This window comes from Neodiprion lecontei, chromosome 2, assembly GCF_021901455.1.
Source record: "Neodiprion lecontei isolate iyNeoLeco1 chromosome 2, iyNeoLeco1.1, whole genome shotgun sequence".
Taxonomy (NCBI): domain Eukaryota; kingdom Metazoa; phylum Arthropoda; class Insecta; order Hymenoptera; family Diprionidae; genus Neodiprion; species Neodiprion lecontei.
Window position 1 is genome coordinate 44,000,776 of NC_060261.1, and position 17,864 is coordinate 44,018,639.

The 17,864-nt window shown below is 43.1% G+C and overlaps 1 protein-coding gene across 8 annotated transcripts in view; it reads left to right on the forward strand.

Annotated features, from left to right (window-relative positions):
- Positions 1-17,864, forward strand: part of LOC107227814 (FH1/FH2 domain-containing protein 3) — a 76,469-nt gene that overhangs the window by 8,161 nt on the left and 50,444 nt on the right. For 5 of the 8 annotated variants that reach the window (XM_046733074.1, XM_046733072.1, XM_046733073.1 and 2 more), the window contains exon 2: positions 289-842. The exons of the other annotated variants lie outside the window; for them this stretch is intronic. In XM_046733074.1, coding sequence (XP_046589030.1) covers positions 675-842 — 168 coding nt within the window. In that variant the 5' untranslated portion in view covers positions 289-674. The remainder of the gene's footprint in view (positions 1-288; positions 843-17,864) is intronic. 8 annotated transcript variants of the gene reach the window in all.

Here is a 17,864-nt window from a genome sequence, read left to right on the forward strand (position 1 = left end):
TAATTCTATTTTTGAACCACGAACGGTATTTACACTGTGTCTGATCAGTTTGGTCTCGAGATGAAACACGTTCCGATACATGTGAAAAGTTTACCGCAGGTTTCTAAGCTTTTTTATTTGTTTACCCTGCTGATTTGCGGCAGCTTCACGGCTCCGCTCCGTGATTAACCATCGTGAGATCGATTCTATCTCCGCGAAGTCAACCTTAGGGAGTGTTGTGTTTGAAATTAAGTATTACGGTATCCGTTTCCACTCCACACTGATCTCTCCCGTCCACACAACACGCAGATTCCAACAGGCACGGGAGGCCAATTGAACTAAGCTTCGTGCGACAATTACAACCCGGAGGACGCATTACTCAAGCACTCGCTGCTTCAATTAAGAAAGAAACGTTTCGCCGAGCCGGTTTCGACGATGAAAGGACTTGTGTAGAAGAAGAAGAAGAAAAAAAGAAGTAGAAACAGACGTCCTATAAATATAATAGACACGGTGTGAGGTGAAGCGGTTGTTTCCCGTCGCGTTTTTACCTCTGCAGTACAATTCACGCTCACAGCCGAGATCAACAAGTGACATCGACCGTAAGGGTGCCGTTCGATCAAGGGCTCGTCGGTCGAGGTGGTGGTTGCATGATTTACCCGTTAGAGACTACGTCGAACAGCAGGAGGAAGTGAAAAATGCTCTCGCTGACGTGCCGGGTTCAGTACCTGAACGACGTCGACCCGTTCGCCTACGCCAGTTCCTACCCCGAGCCCCCCCGACCCCCGGTCCACACTTTCAGCGCGACCTTGCCTCTCATCAACCAGCTAGCCGCGGTCCATCGTCTCCTTCGGGCCCCGCACAGGGTAAGTTTGCCCCACTCCACCCCCTACCCCTGGTCTTGCCCTTCTGCCCCGGCCTCATCAACTGCCCGTCGCTTAAGTCTTATCCAATTCTAACTGCGAAATCTCGTATAGGATACCCGCCAACGTTCCGACGAGAAAAACTCCTAAACGAGGAATGATCACATTCTCACAGTGCTAGTCTTTTCCATCTTTGTCGTATGTGTATTTTAGCGCGCAACCCTGATGGTTATTATTTCCCTCGTACGATCAGCTTTCAGCTCGGTTGACCGCACAGTATAATTCGATGTTACGAGGGTCGGGGTCAGGCTCAAGGTCAAAGTCAGGGACGAGGTTGAGCACTTGCAGGTGTTCCTTATCGCGATCGAAGGTCGGGCGAGCTCCAGCCAAGCCGAGAGTTCGAAGAGAATAAAGAGAGATCGGGGATCCGGCACGGATCGAAGTCTGCTCCCGGATCTGGGAAGGTCAATTAGAGACGGGCTCGGGATGGGAATATGACGATTTAGTATTTCGTTACTGATCCATACGTGTACCTTCGCCGTGTTGAAGTTGGTAACGTTATCGTAATGATTCGTGCTGAGGAAAAACCGTTAGTTCGAGATTTTCGAATTATTTGAAATTTAAAAAACCGTAACAAAGCGAAACATAATCATATTTTGAAATCTTGGTTCGATCAAAGTCATAGTGAAAATAAGAAAATGGTGATATTTCCCACATTTTTCGTTGCGATAACGTTACTAACTTCAATCTCGTGTACCTTTGCCGTTACTGTGATCTATCGTTGCAAAAACGTTCACGTTGTTTATAAAATATATTTAAGATAAAAAAAAAAAAAACCGAAAGCGTCACGTGGACATTTATTTGGCATAGTATGATACTTATTATACATATTTACACACACCTTATTCAACAATTAGGTCGTAGTCGAGAAACAATTGTTCTGCAGAAACGTGTAATATGAAACAATATGATATTATTTAGAGATATGTAGAATTGACAAAAAACGCTTAACACAACAACGAATTTTTAGTTGTGTGTATGAATAAAATTCCGCCCAGCCTTTGTTACCGAATAGACTCCGAAGTCCGCCGTCTCCCCCAGATATCATGTAATTCGTACATTCCTAAAAATTTTCACCAACGTCACGCGGACTATATTTAATTTTATGACCTAAACGGCATCCAATACTAATTATAACAATACGTATTTCACCTCAGCGTCCGCGTTTTCGAGGCAATTCCGTATTCCATGTAATAATTAAATATTTCATCACACGTAAGTTCTATCTACCGTACTTTTCGCTGTAACTCGCATGCACACTTGTTCATACACTGCATACGCATATGTATACGCCATACCCGGAATGGGGCAGAGGTTCGCGAAACGTAGCAGAACTCGGCTTATACTTACTCTCGAAAATTATGCTTTCGGCTGGGGACCTGATCGCTGCAGCTTGACCCAATTTTGCATTTCCATCTGGTATAGGTACGTACGTACCGTGCGAATTGTGACGGGCGTTTAGCCGAACGCTTTCACGCTCGTAGCTCTGATAGTTGCCCAGCCGGAAGGTCAATTTGCGTTCAATTTGAAGCTACGCGGTGTGCACGCGGTCGAGCAAAGTTACGAGTTCGAGTTACAAGCGGTGTGCAGCAACCAAGTACGAGCGTGTGAGCGAGTGCATCGGGAACCTCGAAAGCCGTCTCTCGTCGAAGGGTCCTGAGAGAAAGAACGCCTCGTAATATCCTCGGAGGGCTTGATCCCGTCGGATAATAGCACGTCGTGAACGATCAGCGATCGAATGGTATCATTAGCCGGCACTCATTTGAGCAAAATCAGCAGGCTACCAGGTTCTCGCGAGATGTTCATACCGTGGGTAATAAATTTTCTTGAATTATCAACGGTCGAACCGAATCACTGTCAGAGGACTGTTATTAGCGGGATGCTGTGTCGTAAAAATACAGGGGATTTGGCTGCGTATCTATACATCGTCCAGACGCGGAGTTTTATAATCGCTGTAAATGCGAGACGTGCCCCCCACCTGCGTAGTTAAATAAAGTTTAAGGTATCCCGCCCTCCGTAAGGATTTCAGGACGAAGCCTCGTCGTTGTGTTTCAACATGGAAACTAAACTCATCATCGCCACGTTTCAATATGTACATATAACCACGTAACGCGTCGATGCGTGAAGTGAGCGTTAACGTCAGGCCCTGACACGGGAATCCGGAAGTCGCCGGAAAAGATTTTTTAGAATAAATTTAAAAATTTTAGAATATATCTGAAAACTCTGGGATCGGTTTGACGTACAAGAATTTCCTATGTTCCGGTGAAACTTACAAAGTCGGTATACGTCCAATCTTAATGGAATGATTTCAAAGGCTGCTTGATCCAGAGACGAGAGTAGAACTGGACTTTGAACGCGAGTTGTTACACCGAAATTGATTACGTTTAGACAGTACGGCAAACATTCCACCCCTTGCGCATTTAATCGACGGTTGTGGCACGTACTCAGCGCGTAGTACCTACGGTATAACGGTGGGTGACCTACCCACCAGCCCATCACTAAAACGATGTTCGTAATGCTGATCATTTATGAGGCTAAGGTTGGTAAAGTTTACCTAACGAAATATTGGGAGAAAAAATTACCATTTTGCAAGTTTATAGTAACTTTGAAGTGGTTAAGGTATTAAAATGTGAATAAATTTTACCTTCTTTATACATTCCTGCAAATGTGGAATAATGATTTTCCAAACCGTTAATCATTACAATAACGTTAATAAGTTCAGCCTCGCAATCATTTTACTCGAAGGTACTTATGAAGGGCATGTGTAACCGACTTGCTCTGAGCGACCCGTTCCTTTTTTTATGTATCGTAACGTGCATAGCTGAGAAACTCTCCGGGACTGTGTAAGGATCAATAATAATCGAAGTGATACGTCGACACAGCCTTACATTTTCTGACTCTCTTATATAATATCATATATCTTTGACCACAGAGTTTGAGATTCAATAATATAATACCTGTATTGTTTCTCATAATAACTGGAAGTAGGCAGCACAGGCAACACTCGTGGCTTGCGCCGGTTTGGTCAAGTCAGCTGATGTTCAGGTCAGCAAACAAGCTCGCCACCACGCTCTTATGACGGATATTTTTTTTTGTACACACATTAAATGTGTAAGCACCCTGCATCCGCTGAGAGAGTTTGGACACCATGGCGTCAGTAGAATTGCGTAGAAATGACTCGTTTTAGTTGGCCTTTCGCGGATTCCTTGGAGGAATGTTCGCTTGCAGCGAGTAGTCAGTATTCCCGGTCCTTTTGTTCTTTACTCTATTTATTGTGTTCGCGAGGTGAACTCGTAACGAATTACTTGCTACACCGTCTCGAGCGGATATCTGTTAAATTTCAACCGTGCGGTGAGCAAATTTTTCCGCAGACTCGTACGCCCGCACTGCATAGTTTCACGTTTTTTCACTCTACTCTGCTGCGATTATCTCCGATAAAACTGCAAATCGACGTCAATCTCCCCAAGGTTTTTATCCTTATTTCTTATTGTTAATAGCCACCGATTTTCCTCCCCGTTTTCTCGCTCATCCGTTTTCACAGGCCGTGGAAGGCTTCGCTCTCTCGTACGGCTCCTCGCCCTCCGCCGTTGGTCGGTCGCTGGTTCTTTGTCCCTGGAGAGGCCAGAGTCAACTTGCCCAGGATGAAAATCCACCTTCGCGGCACGACCGCTACGCGTCGCCCTCCCTTCTCCTCTTCCTCCTTTTCCGCCTCTGCCTCCTCCACCTCCGGCCGACCCTTCGCCAGACCCGGTACAAGTCGCTTTGTTGCATTCCGCCTCGAATGCAACGCCGACCTGGTGGCTCGGCTACAATCGCGTAGGAAGGCTGGTTCGTTGGATGGTAGGTGGGTATAGGTTATAGGTATAGTTACAAGGTTATAGGTATAAGGTAGGCGGGTTCGCTCTGGCACTGTCGAGTGTCCAGCTGGCTGCACGTTGCAGCCAGATCACGACAAGCGATTCATAATTACCGGATGCCTAAAGTGTGAGCGTGCGGTGCTGATTTTTAGAAGGTATAAAGCCAAATTTTTCTAAACCACACCACCACGTAACTTGATATTCTTTGCCAATTTCCAGTGCGTGAAGATCTCTCTTTCGTTTATGTACGGTTCCTACAGTTCCTAATCGTTTTTTTTTTTAGACCCTATTGATTTTAACGAGTATTGCCGTATATACTCTGCTAGACGAGTTTTTTCACTGCAAGTGAGAAAAAAAAAAATGTTATCCGAACGTAGTTTAAACCAACTACTAATGTTTACAAAAAATGCTAAGATTTTTGGAACGTCACGTCGGTTGGTGGGTGAATCCAACCCTCGATATTTCGTTTGTCTGCATTTACCTGCTCGGTAGAGACCGACGAAGAAAAATCAAATGATCGACGAAAAGAGAAGGGTGTCGGATTTTCGCTACGATGATGCCTATGTTAAGATTATCTCTTGGAAGTGGGCCCCTCTCACCCCTGCAGCGGGGTTGGTAAAGCAAGATACGGAATCATCATCACGCATGTACGTTGTACGCATATGACAAATCAACACGATACGTGCCGACGTTCTCACTTACCTGCGTTACATGTTCGATGGTCTAATGCATATAATGTGCGTCCTTTAACGAATACGCAAAGAGGTGTGCTGCACCTGCACGCGTACCTACCTACGTTGAGCCCCGCGAGACAAAGCCGATAAATGCGGACCCTGATTGGTTTTTTCAATCAAGAAGATACTCGTCGACGGACGTGGATCAGGTTCTATAGCATGTCTCGTCCACCAACCCGCGAAATATCAAATTTTAAAATGACTTCGCCTTTCTATACGATATATTAGCGAACAGTTATGAGCAATTATACTCGGGTGAAGATGTAATCTATGTGCGATTTACCGCGTGTGCACTGGGTTTGTCTGTCTCGCTTTCCCGACAACAGCTGTGTTGCGTTCAGCTGATCATTGAGCCGCGGTGAGGAGGAATAAGATAAGGGTAAAGCTCACGTCTCCAGTCGATCGTAAAGACTTGTATGTCCATAGAAATCGTGGATTCATGTATCCTGAAATTTCGTATATTCAGGGGTACGGATTAAATATATGTAACCAAATAAAAAACGAAGTATATCAATGCGGTACGAGCGATTAAAATATATGTGAAACACTTTCGAAAAATCTAGTTTGAAGAAAGATTCTTGCATGAATTTTATTCGACACACTGTAAAGGAATTTTGAATTTACTGTGAAGGTGTTAAAAATCAAAGGCTCGATATTTTGGTCATTTGTTGACTAACTTCGTATAAAGATCGGAACAGGTTCGGGGCGCCTGCACCGTTCGAATATTGCAAATTATAGCACCGGGTACCTTCAGCTGGGGGCCTGGGGCCACGTTAATATTCATGATCTTTGGTGAACGAGCTCACAAAGTATATGTATGCATACATGTATGTAAACGAATACCTACGTACGTACATATTGATGTATAGGTGTACAAGAAAGGCTGGCAGGTTCAACGGCCCCGTCCCACGGTCACGGACAAAGTTCATTTCCGGTAGCATCATCTCGAACGATCCGACATGGAGCTGTTCCAGCGTAACCGGGATGGACCGCGCGATTGTCGATACGGTGCCCCCAACGCCGCGAACTGTGAAGTTGTGTTCAAGACGCGCCGAAATATAAACAGAACTCGGTACTGACGATGAGTCCGATCAACAAGCCTTGTGTTACTTTACTACGTTCATTACTGCGATGCTATTTCAGCGGCTGGATGTGCCGTCACAACATTTTACTTCAACTCTTCCATGATAAAATGTAAATATCATACATATCTTTTTTTTTACCTCACATTTGACGTGGCGATTCTCGATAAGCTTCGAAACGGTGGTGTAAATTTTCCTGGTCCGACGACGACGTCTCACAATAACAATCAGCATTATCTCCTACTCTTTCGTATCGTTGTTAAATCGTATAGAAATGAAGAGTAGAACGTGTTCGCTTACGTTGGGTACGTACAAAGTACTTTATACCTATACCTATATACCTGGGTATGTACAATATACATCATTTGTGTTACAAAAACTCTCGCGAACGCTTGGCTGAGATCACGTCGAGCGGCAAAGAGAAGAATTCCTGAAATACTTTTTCCCCCAACTTTGATCTTGAAAGAAAAGTTTCACAACAATTTGGGGGACCAGTTTCAATTTCGTCGCGCGCGTGTCCACCTGCCTACGAGTTTGATTGAGTTGAAGGTCAAATGTGCAGATATGTTCAAATGAATGTCATCATTGCGGAAAAAGCAATCGAACATTTGGAAATAATAAAGGAAAGAATCAAAGCGGCAGGTTGAATCACGTATCCGACGACTTGTGTGAATTTTCATTATGTTCCAAGTGTTACAGGTGTAGACGTATGCATATTATCCAAGCTTGGTGTCCGTCGATTCTAAAAAAAGTCAATAAAATTTTGGTTGCCACACGATGATGATTGACGTCATGCGTTCGCAATAGAGTCACGGCGATGCTTCGGATTCGCTTCTGGTTCTGAGAGACCGACGATTGCGACTCGATGTAAATTTACCGCGACTTGACCTCGCTTGATCAGGCGATCTAGACCCGCTGTGAGGCGGAGGAGGAGAAGGAGGAGAAGCTGATTGGCAATAAAAAGAAAGGAAAAAAAAAAACATAAGACGAGAAGAAAATGGTAAAGCGCTGGCTATGTTGCTGTTTTTGCTCACTTTGCGGAAGTTGTCTTGGCGGCGATTTAATAACGACCTAATCAATAGTTGGAAAAATGATTTACGATCCAATTGTAGAGAAGTTGTTTCAACGTCGAAACTTCCTTCGTACTGCACTCTCCACCGGTTATGCGTATCGAATGAGAGCGAATCTGGTTTAATAGCGATGGTATAAACGCGATGGTATAAATTCTATTCTATGTACAGTATATGTTGTGCCTACACGTAAATTGAAAGGAACAGGCACGAAAATTATCCACCTGCAAACACCGAGGATATATTACACATATACATTTTACGTTCGTAATTTTTGGTAACATTGCCGCGGGCTAATCGTTAACGCATGTTTGTGAAGAGCTATTCCTAGCCGACAATGAACGGTGTAAATTTAGAGACCCGGTTGTCACTGACAAGGAAGGTATACCTGGTCGATCTCTCCGATTTCATTTCTTTTGTAATATGTTATAGAAGACTAAAAACTAAGCGACACGTGTTTTTCTTTTATCTGCCATTAAACACTTTAAGGGGGTGAAACCACCCTCCAAAGTAAGACATGTCAAGGGGTGATTTGGCAGTTTCACCCACAAGTACGTAATATTTTTCAACCAATACAACTGGAAATTTTTTTTTTATAACGAGTAATGAAAATGTATTTTTCTTGATGAAAAAAAATGCCAGATCACTCCTTGACATGCCTTACTTTGTAGGGTAGTTTCACCCCCTTAAAGTCTTGAATGGCAAGTAAAAAAAAAAAAAAAATACGCGTGACTTGGTTTTCAGTCTACTATAACATATTGCAAAAAAAAAAACAAATCTGAGAGATCGATCGGATACACCTTCCTCGAGAGTGAAGTGTGGAGTAAATTGGTAGCCGAAGCCGTGGTGTGGTGGGATAATAGTTTTCAAATGAAATCCCATAAAGACTCGCGCACCCACCCTGATCGACACATGTTTTGCAGAAGAAACCCTGCACGAGGGAGTTTCGTTTCTGCTGTCGAACTGGGGGTAACCGAATCGTATTACCTGTGCCTGCACGTGTGCATGTGACATCTGCAACATCGTCTCGCACGTCTTCTTCGAGTTTCTCATATGTTCGAACGGGTGTCATCCTCGGATCGGAGCCCGGATGTATGAGGAATCGGCGAGAGGGAAGTTGGATGCCAACACCTGTAATGGCTCTGGACTTTGGCGGGTGTCGATAGTCGGCAGCAATATCATACGTCGTGACCTTAGCCAGATAGAAAGCTATATCCCGTCGTGATATCAGGGAGAAAAGGGATCGCTCGCGTATCTTACCGAGAATCCGGAAGCCTTGAACCCAACGTGAATATATATTGCAAAATATGTACGGATCCCTCGTCACCCGTCCTACCTTTTCAATGCCAGACTTGGGAAGAGCTTGTATGTAAACGTGTTAACCGATACTCTCTCCTTCTTGACCGGCTCTCTCACGACCAGTAGTAAAAACCTGATACCAGACAAGCTCACGATGTTGTTCTTGAAATTTTTGCAGGAACGTGGCGAACGGTAGCTTATCGATGTACCTACGTAAATATGTTACACACAGGGTGGAAAACGCATCGATTAAGAATAATTTTTTTGAGTCGCTCTAATACTTGATTCTTCGCAGATGTATCATAAATAAATGTATAGACGAGTGGGTATCCTTTCTACAACTGGCGTTCCTACAATTTCGAACCTCATACATTTAATTGTCAATTTTATACATTTTTATTTAATTTAATTTAATCCAATTTTATTTAATTTAATTTAAATTATGTGACCCCGTTTTCTAGAAACGAATACATTTAATTTTCAACTTCGTACATTTTGATTTAATTTGATTTAATTTAGAAACGAACTTGTAGAAACGAACTTTTCATGGCGAAACGGGAGAATCGAACCTGTAGTACTTATAGATACGGTCCTCTCCCGTATAGGCACGCGCATAAATAATCTGTGTGCATTGTATGTACGCAAAGCGGAGCACTTGATAGCTACTTTTGAAATACGAAAACACATGATCGTTTATGATTTATTTTCTCGTAGAAGAGGTTTTTATGCGGAACTGTGCCGCGTGGTCGTTGAGTGGATAGACGCGGAAGTCTTTGACGAAATTTTTGAATGGTGTTGATGCATTGAGGACAACGTGTCCACTGTGCGTTATGTTGCAACGCTTCGGGCGAATGGACGTATCGGCGGTGGGTGTCTTTTCATGTTCAAAAATGTTTTTTTTTTACATTCGTCAATTTTTCACGTCATTCATGCTCTTCCCTCTTGGGTTGTTGACTGTTTCGCAATATAAACTCGGTATACTATAACGCATGTAACATTCATCAACTCGGTCTGCGTAGGCGAGCAACGGATAGTAACTGAGCAAGTACGAGTCAAATTTCACATGGGTACGTTAAAAATTTTGACCTGAAGTGTATCTCTACTATATTTCATGCGTTTCTGAGATGGCTCCTGGATTAATCCTACTTCGAAATGTCAGGGGAATAAAAAATATTCAAAGATCCCGAAGGGAGATTATTTCACAATACTTCTAATCAGACTTGTTTTTTGTCGTTATAATATTTCACGATACGTTCGCGTATTCTGTGTATAAACTGATGTTCGGAGAGTCGCATAATTGTGGGTGGAGTCGTCCGATTAGTCGAGGGCTAATCGTGAAATGCTAAATGACCACAGGGACAGCTTTGTATATACCTATATACGTGATGCTGCGAGTTAATCCGCGTGGCTCACTTCATTCCAACTAATTGACCGCGATAGAGATCTCGGCTAGGGGGAAGTACGAACATCCGCTTCTCTTTTACTCCGATTGTTTCTTTTCTGACTTGGCTTATATTCCCTGAGTTACTTTTTGCAGGTCAGCTTACGTGCTTTCCGGCAATGGTCTGTTTTCTATTATTCGGAGATTTGTGCCTCATCCACTATCGCGTAATGGCCAGCTGCATACCCAATGTAGAATTAAACGAAAAATATTACAGGATCGATAGATTACATAAGGCTGACGTTAATAAGGTTAGTGTAACGAAACATTGGGAGAAAAAATCATAATTACGCAATGTTAGAATGAATTTCAAGGAATTGGTTTTTCAATATATGAATATGTTTTGTATATCGTGGTTTACTAAGTTTCATACATTCATAAAGGTGCGAAATAACGATTTTTCCTAAACATGCATCGTTACAGTAACGTTCCTAACTTCATGCTCATTAGATCTCCTACAGTTACAATCAAGGTATTATCGCGACAATAATAATAATCACCTATCTGATTCGCATACGACTAATCACGAATCATTATCTTTGCGAATTCTATGTATGATTCTACACGGGCTAGTGATTCCAAGTCATTCCGTATTCCAAGGAGACCTCCAAGCTATTGTGATCAAAAGAATCAGCGGCTCCCACGATGTTATAAAACTTGTAGGTATTATGAAATTTCAATCACTGCGCTCAACAAGTTATTGAAGTATCAGGATCTATGTGTACAGACACTTACATGTGTGGACATACTTAATTATCCAAGGTTAATTGCTCCTCACGAGATATCACACTCGCTGGAAGCAAGAATTAATGATGAATTATACAATGGCGAGACTACCTCGGAGAAGAGGTATGAGGCATTTGAGCCCATCATTGAATAACCGTTCCCATCGACAACGTGAACGAAAATTTTCAGTATCTCGGTATCGAAGACGTTGAAGTTATTAAATAAAGAAAATATCTTTTACGAGCAATTTCAGAACGAGATTAAGAGGAGTTCGTTTTTAAAAATACATATGTATGAATGAATTTTGTGTTATCACGGTTTACTAAATTTCAGACAACCCTAAAAGTGTGAAGTAACGATTCTTCCTGAACACGAATCATTACAGTATCCTTGTTAACTTCATTCTGGTCGATATCGTCTATGAGTTTCGCTTTCTACCTCACGGTTGGATACCTGGACGTCCAGTAAATACCTATGAACCAACCTATGATGTGGGAGTTGCGGGTAGCGCTGGATATTTTCGGAAAGTCACGCGCAGTCTTCTTCGTCGTGTAAATTTTAGGTATAAAAATGTGAACCGCGAAATGCGGTCAACTCGACAAACTTTTGTTTCAATGTTTCTCAACCAAAAGTTAGACGATGTGTTACCACAAGCTACACAACCTATGGCTCGAGAATTTCTGGACATCCGGTATACGTAACTTTATCGGGAAGAATTTTTTGTTGAAAATATATAATATCATTTAATTGCAGGTGATTGTTGATGGATCAGAGTCTGCAACCGTTCCTTAAGTTCTTCTTGTCAAATGCCGCCGAAAACCACAATTCGATCATTAATCATGGTCCGTGCGACACCGTTGTATGTTTAATTAAAATTATCTTCCAAAAAATATGCCGTGTGGAATAAATGTTTTCTACAATCTTAGTATGCACCTATACAATATTATAGGTGTGTTGTTTGCTAACGGCCTTACCGCTAAGGAGGATAGAAAATCTAAAAAAAAAGGATGCCAGTTACTAACATGTAAAATCTTTGCAGACGTTATTCAAACTGATATCTAACTGATGGGTTTTTACACTTTGGTGCGAAAACTGGTGTAATCAGTACCTCTGTGAATATTTTAAGAAATGAATTCTGTTCATGATAATTTTCGGTGAATGATAAAATTTGAAGGATACTCCTAACATTTTTATCAGTAACTGGCTGCTGAAACAGATATCTTGTATCTAATCAAGGTATATTGTATTGTATGCTTTGATCGTGTAGGTCACATGATTATTCAGCCAATCTTTAAAAAAAAAACAAATTCTCACATCTATACCCGCGTCGTACATTTGCAGGAAGTGTTGAGCGTACTAAAACTAAGATTTTATAATTGGCGTTCTGTATAACGTACGCATTGTAGGACCTGGAAACAGGTTTGAGATGCCGGGCGTGATGAGGCTAGAGTGTTCATATAATACCGAGATATGTACGGGTTACGAAAGTGAACGAGTTAACTCTCACTGTAATAATTGTGTATCTCGACAGGAGAAACAGTCCCTTTAAAAAATGAACGTACGGACCAATGCGGCAGCTTAAGCTGATCAGGGTACCTACATTTCCGCCTTCTCTAGGCACGTATACCTGTATCGTCCACTCGCCTCTCGTGCTACGTATTTCAACGTTTCAAATCTGCGTAACTGAACCCAGCCGATCGTTGTAGTATGTAACTGTAGAAATAAACTTCGCCATCAATTTTTTCTCGATAGGCGTACGTGTATATGATATACCTGTAGGCATGTGAAGCTAATTTGCTTGTCGACAAGCTTGTAAAGTAACAAGGAAATTGCTTGCACTGTGCCGAAGTTGTTTAAGGTAGCTACAAACATTGCTTGCATGTAATCGGGCAGAGAACTTACAACCGTGTCCAAATTATTCCTATAATGTATGTTGATATTAATTCTCTTTTGCAAGCCGTAATTTTGATGATAAACGTAACTGGTTTTTATTGAGTTGTATCATTCCCTATTGGCCACGGATCTGTATCTCATTATCTTCTCGAAACTTCGAAAGAAACGGGCCGTCCAGTCTTTTTACATTTTACAGGTGAGCGAGCAAGTTCTGAAGTAAGCTGTGTAAAGTTTGGCTCTTTTCTATGGTTTGAAAATATTTCAGTGTGATCCTTGAAATCCCATCACGTATCCAATTTTCCGGGGATCAGGCGGGATTCAACCTTTGAAATCACGAAATTGAAACAGAAGCACCATTCGCTGGGAGAGAGCTCGAACCTGCGCTTCTTTTGCGCAGCCCAAAGAATCCCAAACAAGAAACTTGAATTCCCCGTCCAAAGTATCGTCGCGAGGCGTCTTTTCTCTCGAGTTTTCGCTAACTTTGGGGATACCGACGATACCCGTAGAGCTCTAGCGCCTAAACAATTTACACGAAAGTGTCAAGTTCCGGTGTTTTGTGTCGCATGTACAGGATCGTACCTCAATTTCTTACCTCTTCAACCACCCTCGCCAACGACCCGCGGTTGTCCTCTGCGAATTCCTTAAATTTTGCCAACCGGAGCAAATGAGATTACAACATATCGATAGACCGGCAAAAGCTGCATGAAGATTGTCCCGCGATATTTGCACTTACTTTGAACATCGTTGACCTGATTTGTAGTCCACATTGCGTATATTTTTTCCGGAATGATAACACGCGTCATCAACCTGACATTTCCGGTCATTCTTAATTACTGTATATCGGCTATCATCCATTGCGCAAACATAATTGTAAAATAGACGTGACTATTTTTAAAATCACTAACATACGGGCATTTCAATTTTTCTCTTTCGGGTTTGCCACAGCTTTGATCGAGCATATTTTTCGGATCTGAGGAAATGGTAGCGCTAACAACGCAAGCGCGAGGCACAGTGCAAGCTGATTATTGGTGTCAGAGACTTCTGTCGCGGGAACCTCGCGGAAATTTGACTTCCTTTCATATCAGCTTCCCCCTGTTCTCGATGCATCCTCTTTTAGCGACCTCTTTCTTCCATACTTGATGATATTCGCACAAAGAGCAACCGTGTCTCTGTAACGGCATGGACGGCAGAATAGAGCCAAAATTTACGCAAAAATACCCTAAAAACAGAGCGACCGTCGGTGAGGTAATCGAGGATTTATAGCATTGCACTCACCACGGCCCGTGCCTTCGTTTCTGTTTGTCTGTTACGGTCTTCCTCCCTTTTACGCACCGAGGTCCGCGGGCCACGGTGTAATGTGAGGCATAACGGGGCAATTGGGTGCGAAGGAGGATAAGAGTCCCACAGATGCAAGTACGAAGCAGCTGGGAAGATTTGGGTCAGCATGTTCTAGTTCACGGCTTTCTCATCGAATACAGAGCGAGCGAGCTGCCGTAGGGTGCGAGAGCGGGTCAATTTATTTGCCAACAAAAGAGATGCAAACTGCGGTTATTCGCAATACTTCGTTATTGGAGCAACGTGGACTTTTTTTTAATCCTTCGCGGATTCTCGTATAGATTTAAAGCTGAATGTCGTGACTGGAGTGAAATATTAGTAATATTGATAATACATCTTTATAATAAGGTAACAAAAAACATAAACCGTTAGTTCTAACGAGCTCACGAACAGGTTTTTCTCAAATAACGGCAAAACTTTTACAGCGTGCGGCAGGATCAGATAATGCGATTCCGTTGATAATTCATTTATATCGTGAACGACACTTTAATGGGAAACGAACCGTTATAACGACGTAAACCGAGCATCCCAAATGTCCACCTGACGTTCCCAAGATCGTTCGAAACGGTCGTCTGTTTCGAGTACAAGCTGCAGCATGGCGCATGCACGTGTAAAATTTCTACGACCCTGGATGTATGAGCCATTATAATTGCGACTGTCATACCGCGACTCGGAATATGTAAACCAAACGTTGGCAAACTGTCTCTGCAACATCGAGGGGCTGCATGATCCTCCGCCGTATGCACAGCTGGGTCAAACTGCACTCGATAGACTATTGTGTCGGGGAGATTAGGTTGAATCGGCTAAGGTTACGTGATGTTCAATACCCAGCTCCACTTAACTATTTATGCAGGCACACGGACCTATCACAGTTCGTTCTTTGCTCTTCGTCCTTCCTTCTTTACTCTCCTTATGGTTACCTTCCTGTGCGTACTTGTTTCGTTCTTACCGACATGATGCGAATGAACGGAGTGCTGCTCGGGGATCTACCATTTCCGTAGATAACTACTTCTACATACATACAGAATACTATAATCGCCTTAGTTTGCAACACGATATAATACATACAATGTACAAGTACATACGCATTTTGATAATTTCGGTTGTGGGAGAGGTTACTAATATCGCTCCATTTTTCCGGTGTTATGTGAGATATCAAAGTGGTTTTGTTCCTGAACTGTTACTATGCACAGGATTTAGAAAAATTTATCGAGGGCCACGAACCAAAAGGGCGTCCCAGTTTTTCCAATGATTTTACTGCAAAGAAACACTCTTGACCAAGAATCATATCCTTGAAACAATCACATATCAAGAGAAAAAGTATTCGTGTTCTCGAAGAAAATAAACGCTACACAATAAGTATAAAAATTCGAAACCTATATGCTTAGACACACCAGTTTTTTGTGTCGTAAGTGTTTCTATTTGCAAAGACTGTGACCCGTTACCCTGACGAAATGAGTAACGTGGGTGTGTTGTAGAAGTATTGCCTCTGGGTGAATCGGTTTGTATTGAATAGCGGTAGTAGGACTTAGGCAACCCTCCTTCACGTGCACGTGCAGGTATGGCGCAGGGGGGTAACTGTTATGCTCACTGCGAGGCACATACGAGTAACAAATAACAGGGGCTTCGGTGTCGCTTCGTTAATCTGACCTTCCGAAGCCTGAGGAGTGATATCTGTCTAGCCATTCTACAACAAATTATTGATGCGATGATTTTTTCTTATGAAATATTTAAATCCCACGTTCCCACCTTTGTGGCTATTTTTTTTTTTTTTTTTGTTTCTTGGCCAATGGCCAAATATCCAATTGCCTTGGAAAAATACTTTCTTGAAACAAAGTTGTGAAAAACAGTGATACATCGACTTGATAGCGAATTGATCGTTTAATTTTTCTGTCGCAATATGCTAGCTGAATGTAGAAATTGCACAATATAGCAGAATATGTATATTCTTATTCTCGAGTAAGACCGTCTATTCAAGCCGACTATTATACCTACCAGAAGCGATAATTATTTCTTCACGAATGGGTATCTATTCAGAATCGCTGAGCTCCTACGTAGGCAGATGCATTCACACTGAGCAAGTGTTATTCGATTCTCCGCCAATCCCGAGGCAATACTCACAGGCTTGTTGAGATAGCTGTGAGTGCGTAGGCGAGTGTCGAGAATGAGCCTTAGTAGAGGGTCTCGTTGTAATGTGCTTCCGTGCTGGGAATGTGACTGAAATGCATGTCAAGGGACGTATACGGGTATCTACCTACCTGTAACGCGAACCCCAGGCTGACAACTAGCCATACGAGCAACCATACGCGCCAAGCCAAACCCTGGGGCTAACCCTGACCCGCGGTAATGCGAACTATCAGCCAACCTAGCGATCGCTCAACCAGGAACCTACGAGGAACGAGCAACGACCAATGATGTATCCCCGCCCATCTTTGCAGGTTCAACGACTGACTTCTACCGCTTTGCACACCCCGTGGTTCACGTTCTCTGGTGAATTCATGCTCTAACGTTCCGCGAACGGCCCACCTATACTCCCAGGTATGCATGTAAAATTTCTGCATCGTGACGGTCTGGACAAGTCGTTTTTCGATAACTTACAGCATGGCACTACCGCGTACGTGGTGGCTGTTTACACTCTGCGCAGCAGACACAGCCGAAATAATTTGAAACCGGTTTACGTGATTCCTTACAGTACATGTGGCTTTACTTTGGACGCCGCGTGCTTAAGTACGACAAGTGACGTTTGACGAGTTCTCACTTAAACGTAACAAAGTTCTAAGTTGAAACACCGTAGTCGAATGCCGCGGTAAATCACTTGCCGTTTTTCAAAGCCACGTAAATTTTTGTATCAGCTTTCATATCAGCTAACAACGCTGCTGACGAAGTCCAAGTGTCGATTTCTTGGCCAATCTTAATAGCCTGAGAGTCTGAGGTTTGTTGGGAGGCGTGTAAACTCTGACATTCGCCGCCCCTAATCGGGAGGATTGAAACTGGTTATTGTCAATTGTGGATAGTGCACGAGTGGCTTGACTCTTGATGCCGCGGTCGCGATACGCGGAGTGCCTACCTATATAGCTGGTCCGTCGCGAGGAGGCAGCATAATATCTGCCGTGAGAGATCGGAGGGAACGGAGTATGGCCTATCCGACGATCTGTGCATACGTTGAACGAAGCCATTGTTTAGCCCAAAGGTAAGGCAACGCTTCCCCTTCCGTCAGGATCGACTTCGGCTCGACTTACCTGTCTAAAGTCGAAGGTACGGAGAATCGTGCATGCGGCTATATACGCCTACCTATACCGTTCGCTCTAGCCGCGTTATTCTACACCACCACCTCTGCGCCGAAACGTTGGCGCGCCATGTACATACCTTCGGGCAAGCTGCGCGCGTATGCACTCACACGTTGGATTTATGCAATGGTTCCGAGGCTTGCAGACCAAGGTGAATAGCATGCCGAAGTGGAAATCTCTGGCACGTGGTACTTGTGACACAGAAGTCTTGATGCCAGGCGTTAATGACGATTTTGAAGAC